At 39.1% G+C, this 15,027-nt stretch overlaps 1 protein-coding gene across 2 annotated transcripts in view; it reads left to right on the forward strand.

Annotated features, from left to right (window-relative positions):
• The window catches only part of DDX10 (DEAD-box helicase 10), a 270,692-nt gene that overhangs the window by 142,772 nt on the left and 112,893 nt on the right, over positions 1 to 15,027 (forward strand). For both annotated transcript variants that reach the window (XM_042959588.1, XM_042959589.1), the window contains exons 14-15: positions 7,338 to 7,457; positions 11,087 to 11,251. In XM_042959588.1, coding sequence (XP_042815522.1) covers positions 7,338 to 7,457; positions 11,087 to 11,251 — 285 coding nt within the window. The remainder of the gene's footprint in view (positions 1 to 7,337; positions 7,458 to 11,086; positions 11,252 to 15,027) is intronic.

The raw sequence follows: 15,027 nt of genomic DNA on the forward strand, positions 1-15,027 counted from the left end.
TGGAAGAAATGTTTATAAATCATGTTTCAGATAAGAGGTTTCTGAGATATATATATGAGGAACTGATACAACCCAAAAGCAAAAACAAACAAACAAAGTAATCTAATTAAAAAATGGACAAAGGACTAGAATAGACTTTTTTCCAAAGAAGACATACACATAAATGACCAATAGGTGCATGAAAGCATGTGCAACATCACTAATCATCAAGGAAGTTTATTTATTTATTTATTTATTTATTTATTTATTTTTATGTAGGTAAAAATAACTTTTTTGTAACTTAAATTTTTTTTAATTTTATTTTTTTAAATTTACATCCAAATTAGCATACAGTGCAAAAGTGATTTCAGGAGTAGATTCCTTAATGCCCCTTACCCATTTAGCCTATCCCCCCTCCTACGACCCTTCCAGTAACCCTCTGTTTGTTCTCCATATTTAAGAGTCCCTTTATGTTTTGTCCCCCCTCTCTGTTTTTATACTTTTTTTGTTTCCTTTTTCTTACGTTCATCTGTTTTGTCTCTTAAAGCCCTCATATGAATGAAGTCATATGATATTTGTCTTTCTCTGACTGGCTAATTTCGCTTAGCATAATACACTCCACTTCCATCCACGTAGTTGTGAATGGCAAGATTTCATTCTTTTTGATTGCCAAGTTATACTCCATTGTATGTATGTATGTACACACACACACACACACACACACACACACACACACACACCACATCTTCTTTATCCATTCACCCATTGGTGGACATTTGGGCTCTTTCCTACTTTGGCTATTGTGGATAGTGCTGCTATATACATTGGGGTGCATATGTTCCTTTGAAACAGCACACCTGTATCCCTTGGATAAATACCTAGTAGTGCAATTGCTGGGTTGTAGGGTAGTTCTATTTTTAATTTTTTGAGGAGCCTCCATACTGTGTTTTCCAGAGTGGTTGCACCAGCTTGCATTCCCAAGGGAAGTTTATTTCTTAAGAAAATATTTTGTAGATGGGTTTCAAATCAAATGCCACATAGTACATCCTTAATTTATAGTGTAAAATTAGACTGTGTGAATTCTTGTAGCTCAGTAAATTTAGGATGATGAAGGAATTATGCTTACATAGCAGGTGTGTTGTTTTTTTTTTTTTTATATTGGTTTTGTTTTGCTTTTTAAATCTTCAGTTCTAAGGTATGATTATTTTTGGACTCTGAGGCAACAGTACTTATAAATGCTATGAAATGCCCATACTTTTAATGTGAGGTCTCAGGTTATAATAAGTAATCTGTAAGGTCTAGACCAGGGTTGAAAGTTCTTTATTTTGTAGGTTTCCTTCACTTTTAGGTAAAATTGTTATTATAAATCATTAATTATTCCATGATGCATATGGGAGCTACTTTAAGGAAACATAAACATCTGATTTCTTTAGAGTATCTTCTTTTAATTCTGACTTTCATCTCTGTATGGTTTTTGTTTTTCTTTTTTTTTGCAATGATACTTTGTTTTTTAATTTTTTAATGTTTATTTATTTTTGAGACAGAGAGAGACAGAGCGTGAGTGGGAAAGGGGCAGAGAGAGAGGGAGACACAGAATCTGAAGCAGGCTCCAGGCTCTGAGTCATCAGCCCAGAACCCGACGCAGGGCTCGAACTCAGGAACCATGAGAACGTGACCTGAGCTGAAGTCGGACACTTAACCGACTCAGCCACCCAGGCACCCTGCACTGTTACTTTTAATTTACCTCTAGGATGTATAGTAGTAATGCTTCTATTAGTTTTTGTTTTCACTGATTATATTTGAATCTTGTTGTAGCTAGTGTTAAAACTAATACGGTCCTTCTCGGAACCTTTTATCTTCCAAGTTATTTGTGGCAGCCTCCTACAGCTGTCACAAGACCTTGAAAATTACTTGATGCTTTATCAATTTTGTATTTTATGATATTTTCCTTTTTGAATTTTATTCTGATGTCTAGCATACATGTCATGAAGGAAGTGCAAATGGAAATGAAAATTGTGTTTTGATGTTTTACATCTTGTCAGGAAATCTTTTGTTAAACTCTTTGGTTTAAAATTTACAAATTTCATTCTTTTACCAATAATACAAAGTCTTGTGGTAAAAATACAACTTTTGCCTAACAATAAGTATACTTGATATTTTGAATGACTTAATAGAAACTTAAAGTGTTAACAAGCAGCACTTCCCCCCTTATGCAAGATTCAGTGTTGAAACTTTTACAGAAAATAAAATCTGAATTTTAAGAAGTTGAACTGTTTTTTGAAAAGTCATATAGTGGAAAACATATTGGTAAGTATGGTACAAAAAAAATCCAGAAAATTTTCTTATTTTAAACATTGATTACATAAAAATTAAAAATACATGTTTAGCAAAAAAACAAAACAAAGTCCAAACAACAAAATATTACCCTTATGGTAGAAGTCTAAAGGTAAATGATGCAGTGGGAGAAAATATTGACACATTTTTAACAAATGAAAAGATCTCACAAATTAATAAGTAAAATGCTAGGAATTCATTAACTGTTGATAGTTGATAATACTGTTGAAGATGATACACAGTGCACAGGAAAAAAAAATGTCTTTGGAAAGATGTTCTACTATGCTTAAAACAAGATAAATGCAAATTAAAAATTTCACGAGATACTATTTTTTCACCTAATTGGCAAAACATAAAGCCTAATATCTACTTTCTGAAAATAGATGTGGAGAATCAGTTACTCTCAAATTTTTGGTGGGACTGTTAAATTTTGTTTGACTTCTCAGGAGGGTTATTTGGAAATATTGAGTTGAACTTTAAGTGTACATACTCTTTGAGTGCTTTGACTTTTAGAGATTTATCCTGGGTAAGTGAATGCCCATGTGGATAGCTCATTTAGTACTTTGGTGTTCTTCATGTATACTTGATTGTGGGTAGAATGTCTCTGGAAAGGATATAGAGAAAGGTATTAATGCCATTTGCTTCTTGGGAGGTAAACACTGTGGCTGCAGAAGACATGAATGGAGACTTTTTAACATGATTAAGACATGAATTCATAAGACATGAGTATCCTTTACAAAAAAAAAGATGAGTATGTATTAGCTGCTAAAGGTAATGTTAAAAAAAATTTTTTTTTAATGTTTTTATTTTTGAGACAGAGGGAGACAGAGCATGAGCAGGGGAGGGTCAGAGAGAGAGGGAGACACAGAATCTGAAGCAGGCTCCAGGCTCTGAGCTGTCAGCACAGAGGCTGACGCGGGGCTCGAACTCACAGACTGTGAGATCAGGACCTGAGCTGAAGTCCGATGCTTAACCGACTGAGCCACCCAGGTGCCCCATAAAGGTAATGTTTTAAAGAAGGACATTGTCCTTAGTTAAGCTAAGCCACATGTGAAATACACCATCAGTGGACACCCAGAAGATATTTGTTAATGCCACACATTGTTTGGGTGTTTGCCATTAATTTTAGACATTTGTCTCACACGGAAATTTTCCTGGACTCCTCTCCTTATCCTAGACTAGCTAGGGCAGGTACCCTGTTGCATAGATTCATTCATCCTTTTTATTTTTTCTGAACACTTAATACATTTGTGATTAAATAGTTAAAGACATTAAACAGTGGAAAATATTTTTTTCCCCATAGAGTTAGGCCAGGGAGGGTTGGGAGTCCCCCTGTCTCTGTCATTGCTCAGTCTCCAGTGTGCACTGTGGTGTCTTGTGTGTGGACGATACTCTAGGGCGTATTTGAATGACTGAAGAATAATTCTCAAGTATTGGAGTGAATCCCCAAACTGTCAATGAAATAAAATAAACATGTGTCTTTTCACCCATTTTGCAATTTCTGTTCTTTACAGTGGCTTCCCTAAAGTGAACAAATTTGATTTTTTTTGATGCAAAGATCCCCAAGTGTTGTTACATAATTTCAGTGGTTTCATGGGTCTCCCTAAAGCTCTTGATATAGACCTGAATCATCCCAAGGTTCCACCATGCAGGGCTGGTTTTCTTTTTTCTTTTTCTTTTTAAATATTTATTTATTTTTGAGAGAGAGACACACACAGAGCATGAATTGGGGAGGGGCAGAGAGAGAGGGAGACCCAGAATGCAAAGCAGGTTCCAGGCTCCAAGCTCTCAGCACAGAGCCAGATGCGAGGCTCGAACTCATGAAACATGAGATCATGACCTGAGCCAAAGTCAGATGCTTAACTGACTGAGCCACCTAGGCTCCCCGAGGTTGGTTTTTTAACTGATGTTTCTTCTATTTTGGCAGTTTTTGGTATTTTTGCTTTATGACTTTTTCTCTCATTCCTGGGACCAGGCCTTTTTTGTATTTTGTTCTAAAAAAATTTCAAACATAAAGAAAAGCTGAAGAAAGTGCACTTTGTACACCAAAATATTCACTACTCATTCTATAATGAAACTCTTACCATATGGCCTTTATCATGTAATTCTCCAACTATTTATCACACTTTTAAATTTAATGCACTTCAGGGTAAGTTGCCAACAGTATTACCCTTTGTACTGTATATACTTCAGCCTGCTAGGCATTCATTTAAGTTCATTACAGGACTGTTTTTTGAGGTAGAAATTTATGTGCAGTAAAATACACCAATCTTAAGTGTAACATTTGAGGTTTGACAATTATATACACCTGTGTAACTCAAATTCCTATCAAGATCTAGAGTATTACCCCCAGAATGTTGGCTCTGATTGCTCCTCAGCATTTTTTTTTTAAGTGGTGATAACTTACTCCTGTATAATTGTTATTTTTACGTTGTAATGATCCTCTGAGTTTGCGCTATTTGATCAGCGTTCTCTCTGATGACAGAACATTAGCCAACCCATGATCCTCAAGAGTTGATCTAACCCTAAAAAGCAAGAAGATCAAGTAGGAATAACTCCGTCACCAACCCTGGCGATTGTGTTGGTGGTGTTCTTTGATAATTGTCTGTGGAGAAAGGTGGGGGTAGGAGTACTGGCTGGGAAGAAGGAAGTGGGGGTCTTATTAATGCCCTGTGTTCACAAGGTGACCTACAGGTGGCAACTTAACCTCGGTTGGCAATCAGCTTCCTAACACCCTGGTCTCTTTTAATGTAGAAGTTTTAATGCTACACAGCTTAGTTAATTACCCTCAGAAGTGAGAAAATAAGGACTGTATTATTTCCTAAGGAGAATAATAGTAGTGTATCTCAGAGCACAGTGGTGGGGAGAAGGTTGTGAGGGATGGACAGAGCAGTTTAGGGCCTTGTGCAACCTGGTGGCAGCATGCATGCAGTTGGGGCCGGTGGGGGTTGGGAGGAGTAGATGGAATATCCCATGGGAAGAAGACATTTGAAACAAATTGAATTTATTTTCATAGAAATCTTGTGAGGTGCAGGTATAATGGGATTGTAACATTATTGATATCTCTCTGATGTAATAAAAATTACTTTAGAGAAGATGAATCTTTTCGTAAGCGTTTTATAGATTTAAAATCTTAGTATGTTTTTTTTTTTTAAATGTTTATTTGAGAGAGAGAGAGAGAGAGAGAGAGAGAGAGAGCGCTCGTGCACACATGCAGGGAAGGAGCAGAGAGAGAGGGGGGACACAGAATCCAAAGCCGGCTCCAGGCTCTGAGTTATTAGCCCAGAGCCCGATGCGGAGGCTCGAACCCACGAACCGTGAGATCATGACCTGAGCTCAAATTGGACGGACATTTAACCCACTGAGCCACCCAGGTGCCCCCAAATCTTAGTATGTTTTTAACTTTGACTTGATACGTGGTCTGAGAAATAAGTGTAATTAGATGGTATAGTTTTAGGAACCAGAACTATAAAAAGCAGTGTTAGTAACACCCACATAACAGAGCCATTGTACTTAAATTATCATGTTGCAACTTTCTTGTACGTAAATTATCATATTGCAGATACATTAGCTAATTTTCATAATAAGCATTATTATCTAAAAACGTAATGTATTAATAACTTGCTACAAACCTCTGTTGTAGTAAATTTGTTATTTTTGATGTCATGGTACTTTATTTTTAAGCATTTTTGTATTCATTATCAATAATATAAACTGTTTAAAGTGAATTGTTCTTTCTGTTTATTGATTACCATAATATAGTAGTTATAAATAATGTACATCTTCTCAAAGCTTGTGATAACTCTTGTTTCCTAGATCAGTCCCTCCTTTCTTAGTTTTTATTGGGTGGTTACCTATAACACAGTGCTAAAAAAAAACAATCAGTTAGGAAGCTCCAAGTCTGGGATTGATGCAGTTCATACAGATGCAGTTGGCATGATCTCTTTAGGTAGCTTGAAGAGATCACTAGTGGTATTTGAGGTTTATTTAATACTTAGATTTTGTATATTTTACATTTATTATTAAATTCTCCCAGCCAACCCTATGAGACAGAGGTACTATTGAGGGTCAATTTATAGCTAAAGCACAGAAGTTAAGTAACTTGCTCCTACATAGCTCATAAGTGGTAGTAGAGCTTGAATTCAAATTTGTTGTCTTCACTGTTGCACCAGAAACTTCTCATTCTGTCTACTTACTCACCTGATGAAGCCTGCCTTAGATTAGTTTACCAACCACCGCCGGTGGTATTCCTGGATCTAATGTAAGAAACATGGTGCAAATCCCTCTTAGTGGTGAGTTTCTTACTGTCCCTCTCTCATCTGTGCAGGCTGTGGTATGACCTCCACAGCTCCCCATTTCACATGGCTCCTCAGCATTCACTTAGCATAAGTAAGCAGTGGCTTCGTATGTTCACTGCCTTGCTGTGGTGGTTTGAGGATGTTAGGTGGGTTCTGATCAGGGTATCCTGCTGAATTATTCTGATTCCATCTCACCTTTGGGCACAGCTTTGTTATCAAAGGCTTTTCCCCGTGTTCATATAGTAAATTAGTGTAATGGGAGGAAGAATGTGGAATTGCAAACAATGTATTGCAGTAATTTTGCTTTCCAGGTAAACATTCTCCTACTCTGAAAATTTAAGTTTGCACTTGGAATTAGAGCTATTTAAAAAATGTGTTCTGTGTTTTAGCTGGAAGAGAGCTTTATTTACCTTGGATGCCCATTTGTCACATTATCATGAGTTTCTGCTGCTTCAGCATTATCAGGGTAGCATGGTTTCAGTAATGGAAGAAATTTTAAAGGTTGCTTATGGCTAACATTTATCTTGTTTACACTTAAGCCCCTATAGTATTGGGGGTATCATTCATTAAAAAGTCTAATAACTTTATTTCTGGACAGTACTTTTGGTGCTTATTAGCCAGTGAGCAGGAAATATATTGAGTTTTAGAAAGTGTATTGCCAGAGTGAAATTCCTAACGTAAAGCAGCCATTTAACTAATCTCTTTTGTTTGTATATTTTCACACAGAAGAAAGAACCTTCTAAATCCAGTGTCAAGAAGAAAGTGACCAAGGTCGCAGAAGCAAAAAAAGTAATGAAGAGAAATTTTAAAGTGAATAAGAAGATAACATTTACTGAGGAAGGGGAGGTAAGATTCTTAAAGGCTTCATCTCTGAGATACCTTCCGCTTAGTGTAAAGAGTTTGACTCTCCTGCTGACTTAACATTCATTAATGAGAGAAAGAAAGTGTTCCTTTTTCTTTTTTTAACGTTTATTTATTTGTGAGAGAGAGAGCACACGCGCGAGCAAGCATGAGTGGGGGAGGGGCAGAGAGTGAGAAGGAGACACAGAATCCCAAGCAGGCTCCAGGCTCCGAGCTGTCAGCCCAGAGCCCGACGCGGGCCTTGAACTCACAAACCGCAAGATCATGACCTGAGCTGAAGTCTCAACCCACTTAACACTTAACTGACTGAGCCAGCCAGGTGCCCCAGAAAATGTTTCTTTAAAGCGTGCTAAGGCGGTTCCTCTGTTGTCTCGGGCATTTCGTCAGCTGCCATCTGTAAGCAGGACGGCCTTACTGACAGTAAACTGGGACACTTGTTGGTGCTAATGACACAGAGTTGGTTTTGAACTTTTTAAATTCCATTTTTACAGATTAGACTTTCTTGTCAAGGTGTCCATCAACACGTCCTTTGGGAACAAATGCAAGAATCGTAACAAAACCACTTGCCACAGCTTCTTTTCTGGGCCCTCAAAAGTCTCTGCTTTGCGGTTCCTCAGTCTAGATGCTGTATTGGCGTGTTTCTTACTGGTCTGGCTTTGAGGGCATTTTCTGCTTTCACATCATATCAGATGCAGGTGCCCAACTCTCTTGTCACCATTACCTCGGTCTTAGTGTAAATACATACTTGCAGAGTCGGAAAGCTTGCTGGTGAAAAGTCCCTCTGTCATATAACCTTGTTTTTGAAGAGGAAAGAGATGTGGAAAGTCCGTGACTGACATAAGGAGTAATGTCGGGGGGCAGCCACAGCAGGGTCTAACTTGTGTCACCCTCCAGGTTTCCTGTGCTTTCTGGTAGAGTGCTCAGCGCCCCATGCCCCCTGTCCTCTCCTTTCCTTGCCTTGTCTTCTGTTTTCCTCACAGCACTCTTGTGGCTTGACATCCTCTATTTACGTGGTTATTGTCATTTTCTTCTGCTCCAGTGGAATGAGGGCAGCTACCCAAGGGAGGGTGTCTGTTGACTTTGCTCCCTACTCCATTCCCAGCTCTGAGAACAGAGCCCAGCATACAGTTAACCCAGAAGTTTTTTAAATGGATGAACTATTTTCTAAAATCCCAATAAAATAACAGCTTTTAAAATACCGTCATGTAGCACATCAGGTATTTCATTGTCATTAATACAGATGCTGTGTAAACAGGCTGCATACACTGGAGTATTTTTTTTTTGAAGTTTATTTATTTATTTTGAGAGGTGGGGCAGGGTGGGGGGGTGCAGAGAGAGAGAGATTGAGAGAGAGAGAGAGAGAGAGAGAGAGAGAGAGAGAGAGAGAATCCCAAGTAGGCTCCGTACTGTCAGCACAGAGCTCAGTGTGGGGCTTGAACTCACAAACCATGAGATCATGACCTGAGCTGAAATCGAGAGTTGGACCTGAGCCACCCAGGCACCCAGAGTATGTTTTAACTGTGGAGTTAACAGGTGTGGATGTTACTTCGGGGGAAGGGAGCTTGGCACCAGAAGCCCAGATTTACACTGACAACATGGAGTAAAGTGGTGTATGAATCACATGAAAAAGCGCAATTTAAAGTTGTTGGAAATTGTAGACAAAGCCTATAGAATTGATAAGTAATGGATCTTCATGAAATTACTAAAAAGAGGTCAGCATCTGAAGCGAGCTTAACCAGAATATAGTTGTATTACGTCAGATGCTTATTGTAAAGTAAGATTAGTGCTGTTCGTGTAATGAGGATCCTCACTGTGCTTGTAAGTTTAACTACACAGATTACTTTGCTCCAAGAAGGATACAAATCCTTAACTGTAAAATGTTTCAATGTAAACTTATTGCTGATAGGAGCTCCATATGGCTTTGAGCCACGTTGAAACTTCTGCTCTAAAATTCTGAAAGAACTTTGCATTCAGCCCACAGATGCAGAAGCTTCTTTCACATGGTTACGAGGCAGGGCTGAGGAGTCTGAGCATGGATGCCATGCCTGCTCCCTCTCACTCCTTTCTCATTGTCCGTGGCCTCCCATCGTAGCTGCACAGGCAGTGACATTCGTGATCCCTGGTCCCTGCTGCGGGGATCCCATCTGGAAGAATGGCCGCAGTGGGCGGTGACAGGAGTGAGAGGAGGCAGCGATACCTGTGACACGCAGGCCTACAGCTTCTCTTTGCACGTTCATGAGCAGCCTTTCAAAACGGTGGCAGCTACTGAAATCCTCTGGCAACCAATTACTCGTTCAAATAAGAGAATAGGTTTTGTCTGAATTGCCTTGAATTTTACAATGTTAGACCTGGAAGATTACTGAGTCCACCAGACCTTTTCTTATTTTTCAGAAAAGGACCCAGATGCCCAGAAATGAAGGAATTTATTCAGGATTCTGCAGTCGGGCTAGCAGAAAAGCTGGGACATTAAGCCAGGTCCCCTGACTCCAGATCACTGCCCTGATTTCTGTGTTACCGTGTTCCTAACCATAAACTGTGTGTGTAAATTCCATAGATTTGAGCCAGCTCCTGAAATCTAAACTAATTTTTTTCTATGCTTAGTTATTTTAGTCTTTATGTGTAGTACTGGCTGCTAGGTGATTTATCGATCAATTCTGAGTATCTGATAATGTGCCAGATACTGTACCGGGCTCTGAGAGTACATGAACAAGATAGATGACTGCCCTCAAGGAGGTAAATTCTAGTCAGAAGAACAGGGAAGTAAAACCACAGAGGATGGTGAGAGAAGTGATGGGGGTGTTGGCAGTCGCTGGCAGAGATGATTTGGAACAGAGCTGGTGGAGCACAGCACACTGAGAACACTGTTTGAGATGATGTTGAAGCAACTATGTTTTCCTCCAAAGTATTTCATGACGTTTTCCTTTAATCCTGCCGTCACTGGATCATGGCAGCGTTACTTTATCCTGACCGGGACAGTCTTTTTTGTGGGTTTGCCCACTTCAATTCTTTTTTTTTTTTTTTTAAACGTTTATTTATTTTTGAGACAGAGAGAGACAGAGCATGAGCAGGGGAGGGGCAGAGAGAGGGAGACACAGAATATGAAACAGGCTCCAGGTTCCGAGCTGTCAGCACAGAGCCCGAAGCGGGGCTCGAACTCACGGACCGTGAGATCATGACCTGAGCCGAAGTCGGACGCTTAACCGACCGAGCCACCCAGGTGCCCCTGCCCACTTCAATTCTAAAGTTTGTTAGAAAGCTTAAGAAATATAGGTTGTGGGGCGCCTGGGTCGCTCAGTCACTTGAGCGTCAGACTTCGGCCCAGGTCATGATCTCTGAGTTCGTGAGTTCCAGCCCCGCGCCACACTCTGCAGTGACAGCTCAGAGCCTGGAGCCTGCTTTGGATTCTGTGTCTCTCTTTCTCTCTCTCCACCCCTCCCACACTCATGCTCTGTCTCTCTCAAACAAACATTTAGAAAAAAAATAAAGAAGAAATATAGGTTGTAAGGCAGAAAGTGGGAAAATACACCATTTCAAAATCATTCTGCAAAGGGAAATGGTTTTCTGTTGATGTTCCCTGTTTCGTGCACCATACTAAACCTTTTCCCTGCCTGCAGTCGGTTCAGCAGTGGCCTCAGATGCAGAAGTCTGTCTCCAAGGATGCCGAAGAGGAGGAGGACAGCACTGGGGGCATCAACTTAGATAAAGCAAAGGAAAGGCTTCAGGAAGAGGACAAATTTGACAAAGAAGAGTATAGGAAGAAGATCAGGGCAAAGCATCGGGTAAGTTTTCCATCTTGGATTAATACTGAGTGACATTTACTATGTCCCTAAATATATCTAGATATTTATTAGTTGTTCATCAGTAACCATGTTACTGTCTTCTTTGCTTTCTCTAACGCTTCTTTTTCGTGGATATTTTGTCATTTTATCTGGTCTCCTTTTTTGATTTTGCTGGTGGAATCTTTGTGGAGTCACTGGTGTCTGAGAACATTGCCCACATCTGCTTTTGGTTGAGGTAACCCAAATAATGTTAGTGATTTCTTTTTAGTTAAAGCTTTGATTTTGAGATTATTATAATTTCACATGTTGTTGTAAGAAGTAATACACTCTGTTACTCTCTCATCCCATGTGCTCCATTTCTAGAATTTTTGCCATTTCAGGAATGTTATGTAACTAAAGCATCGTAATATGTATGTAGCCTTTTGAGATTTGCATTTTACACTGAGCAGAATTCTATGTAGATTCACCCAGGTTGTTGTGTGTATCAGTACCCGGTGTGGATGTACCACAGGCTGTTCACCATTGACCTGTTTAAGTGACATTAATGTTTCAGCTTAAACTTTATCATTGAATTTCTTCCCATAGCAGTTAGTTGATAATGCATGGAAGATTTACTTAGTGTATTAAAAAAAAGAAAAGAAAGAGAGATAGAGGAACAAAGAAAGAAAAAGAAAGAAAGTAATTAACCTTGTTAAAGAGAGAGTGCTATAGCATGTGCACTGTTAGCCTTACACTTGGCAGTTTTCTGTTATCCCTGAAGTGGACTACTCCATTCCAGTCACTTAGTGACATTACTGTCTTCTCAGACTACTTAATTCCCATAAAAGTGGGTATTTCTCTAAATCAATGAGTTAATGAAATAAGACAGATTTAACATCTTTAAGGATGTTTCTCTAGCATGCCCTTGAGACAGGAATGACTTCAGGGGAACACAGTATCATGGCTAAGGCTGTCTGCCATAATATGAAATTCTGGGTCAAGAACTTGTAAGCCTTTGGATGTGGACATTACTACATCCTGAGAAGGATTTTTGTGTTTTTTGACTCCTGTTTGACCTTATAACGATTCAGTGGCTCAGTAAACTTTTCTAGAACAGTGGTTCTCATTCCTTCAAGCTTTGATGCCACTTTGCAGTAGCGTTTGATGAATAAAAAGAAGCAGACATTGAAGATAGCTTCAGGGATGGAAATACAGGTGAAAAAGTCATTCCAGAAATGTGGGGAACAGATGAACCTCAGATATACTGTTTGCAGTTCAGAATGTTATCACACAAACAAAACATTTCATGCAATGCTGTTTATTACAGTACTTTAAGTTGAAAGTTAGCGCTAATTATGTTATTAAAATTTTTAATAATGTTAAGAATGCCAGCAGTGTGTCACGTTTCAGCTTACACTTCACTTAGAGTACTTATCTGGGGAGACTGAACTAAAGGACCTTTATCCTTTATTTTTATTTTTTTAAGTTTATTTTTGAGTGAGAGAAAGAGAGAGAGAGTGAGAGAGTGTGTGTGTGTGCGTCCGAGTTGGGGAGGGGCAGATACAGAGAGGGAGACACAGAATCCGAAGCAGGCTCCAGGCTCTGAGCTGTCCGCACAGAGACCGATGCGGGGCTCTAACCCATGAACCGTGAGATCATGACTTGAGCCGAAGTTGGATGCTTAACTGACTAAGCCACCCAGGCACCCCTAGACTGACTGACTGACTTACTTACTTACTTTATTTATTTATTTATTTATTTTTAACATTTATTCATTTTAAGAGTGAGAGAGACAGAGCACGAGTCGGGGAGGGGCAGAGAGAGAGGGAGACACATAATCAGAAGCAGGCTCCAGGCTCTGAGCTGTCAGCACAGGGCCCAACATGGGGCTTGAACTCACGGACTGGGAGATCATGACCTGAGCTGAAGTTGGACGCTTAACTGACTGAGCCACCCAGACGCCCCATATTTTTAAATCTAGCCAGCAGTAAAGGCAGCAGGAGGCATTTACATAAAGGAAAGCTTTCCCACTCTTGCCCTTTCTTGTCTCCCCCTCCCTTCCTCCTCTCATGTGTAGAAGTTACTGCATCCAGGTTGTGGAATATTTTTTCTGAAACCTTTAGAAACTTAATTTCAGTTTGACTAATTGTGCATTTATTACACAGTGTGTGCTAGGCTTTGTGAGGAGAGAATACTTAAAATACATGAGTTTCTCTGTCTCTTGGAAGATTATAATTAAACCACAGTTAACTGGATATTCCATCACTGCACAAAAGCTTTTTATACCTTTTTTTTTTACGTTAACATTTTCAAAATGAATAATATATTCACATTGTTCTAAAATAAAGATCATACAAAAGCTAATGTTGAGAAATCTTGCTTCTGCCGATGCCTGTCATTCTCACTTATACCTACCCCTGTAGGTAGCTATTTTTATTAATTATTAATGTATCCTGGCCGTTTCTTTATGCAAATGCAAGTAAACAGAAATAAATACAGATCCTTATTTTCTCCCTTTGTTACAAGAAAGGTAAGTATACTATATGTAGATTGTTCTGCACATTTCCATCTTCAGTTACTTTTGTGCTTTTAAATAATTCATTTTCTTTGCACCATTGTTAAAAGTAGCATATGATATTTAAGCTATCGCTGTGATTATCTCATGGCAAGGTTGAACAGAGCAGTTTGGGCTGACACAGCTGTGAAAGAAATCACAAGAACTTCACATACTACTAGTTTCAAAGTCAGTACCTTTCTAACTAAAATAGATAGGGGTCTTTAACAGGAAGCCACAGCTGGTGATTTTGCACAGAATGGCTGTAATCTGCACACAGGTAACCCGTGGCATCCTTTCCATATCACAAGTTGAAAATGTTGTGTAGCCTGAAAAAAGTGCAAGGAAATAACTAAAATAGTGTTCTGTCTGTTCAACTTGAATGTAAATGCTATCTGAATCAGATACGATTACTTTCTCGGTATTTGCATCAGTAGAAATTATTACTTACACAGATGTAAGTATTTGTGTATTAAATTAGAAGATATCATGTTTGAGCACTTTAGACTTAGTAAGTTTATTATAATGGCATATTTAAGACAGTGCAGGTGCTCAGGTCAGCCATGCACCAGGCTGCCGTGGACTGCATTTCTGCCTCGAAGACACGGCAAGTTTGAACGTTTGGCTTATTTGGCAGGAAGAATGTGATAAGGAGGAGTCCTTGCCTTTGAGCCCTAAGTCTGGCATTGCCTGGTCCGGGTGAGATTCCCAGTCACCAGTTTGGATTGCACTGTCTTGTTGTGTAAAGGGGAGAAATGGGAGTTCCTGCCAGATGGTCAGGGGGCCCCTCTGGCTCTGTGTGTATAGGGAGGATATGGGAATAAAAGTACCCCTTTTTGTTTGGAAAATGGAATTTTAATTGGTCATCTTTTCCTGCTGACAAGAAGGGTTTCTACCTTGATAAGGCCTCCTTCTTATTTGCTTATTTTCCAGTGGTTACTAAAATATTATTTTAGAAATGAAACATATTATCAGTCCTGCACAGATTATTTTATCTTAATTGCCTTATCTGAATACATTATTGGTTTTGAAATCATATTTTTTTTTCCTAATTGAGTATATTACTTACTGTAATGACAATGCTTAGTTCTTCTAGCATAAGGTTTTACCTTGGGCAAATGTAATTATGTTTCCCTTGAAGTCGTCCCTCATAATTTTGTTATTTCTTTGGAAGAATACTGAGAAGAATCGTATGTCCCTAAAGAACTCTTGAAGTACTAACTTAGGGTCTGGGGATAACCTT

Source organism: Panthera tigris, chromosome D1 (genome assembly GCF_018350195.1).
Source record: "Panthera tigris isolate Pti1 chromosome D1, P.tigris_Pti1_mat1.1, whole genome shotgun sequence".
Taxonomy (NCBI): Eukaryota; Metazoa; Chordata; class Mammalia; order Carnivora; family Felidae; genus Panthera; species Panthera tigris.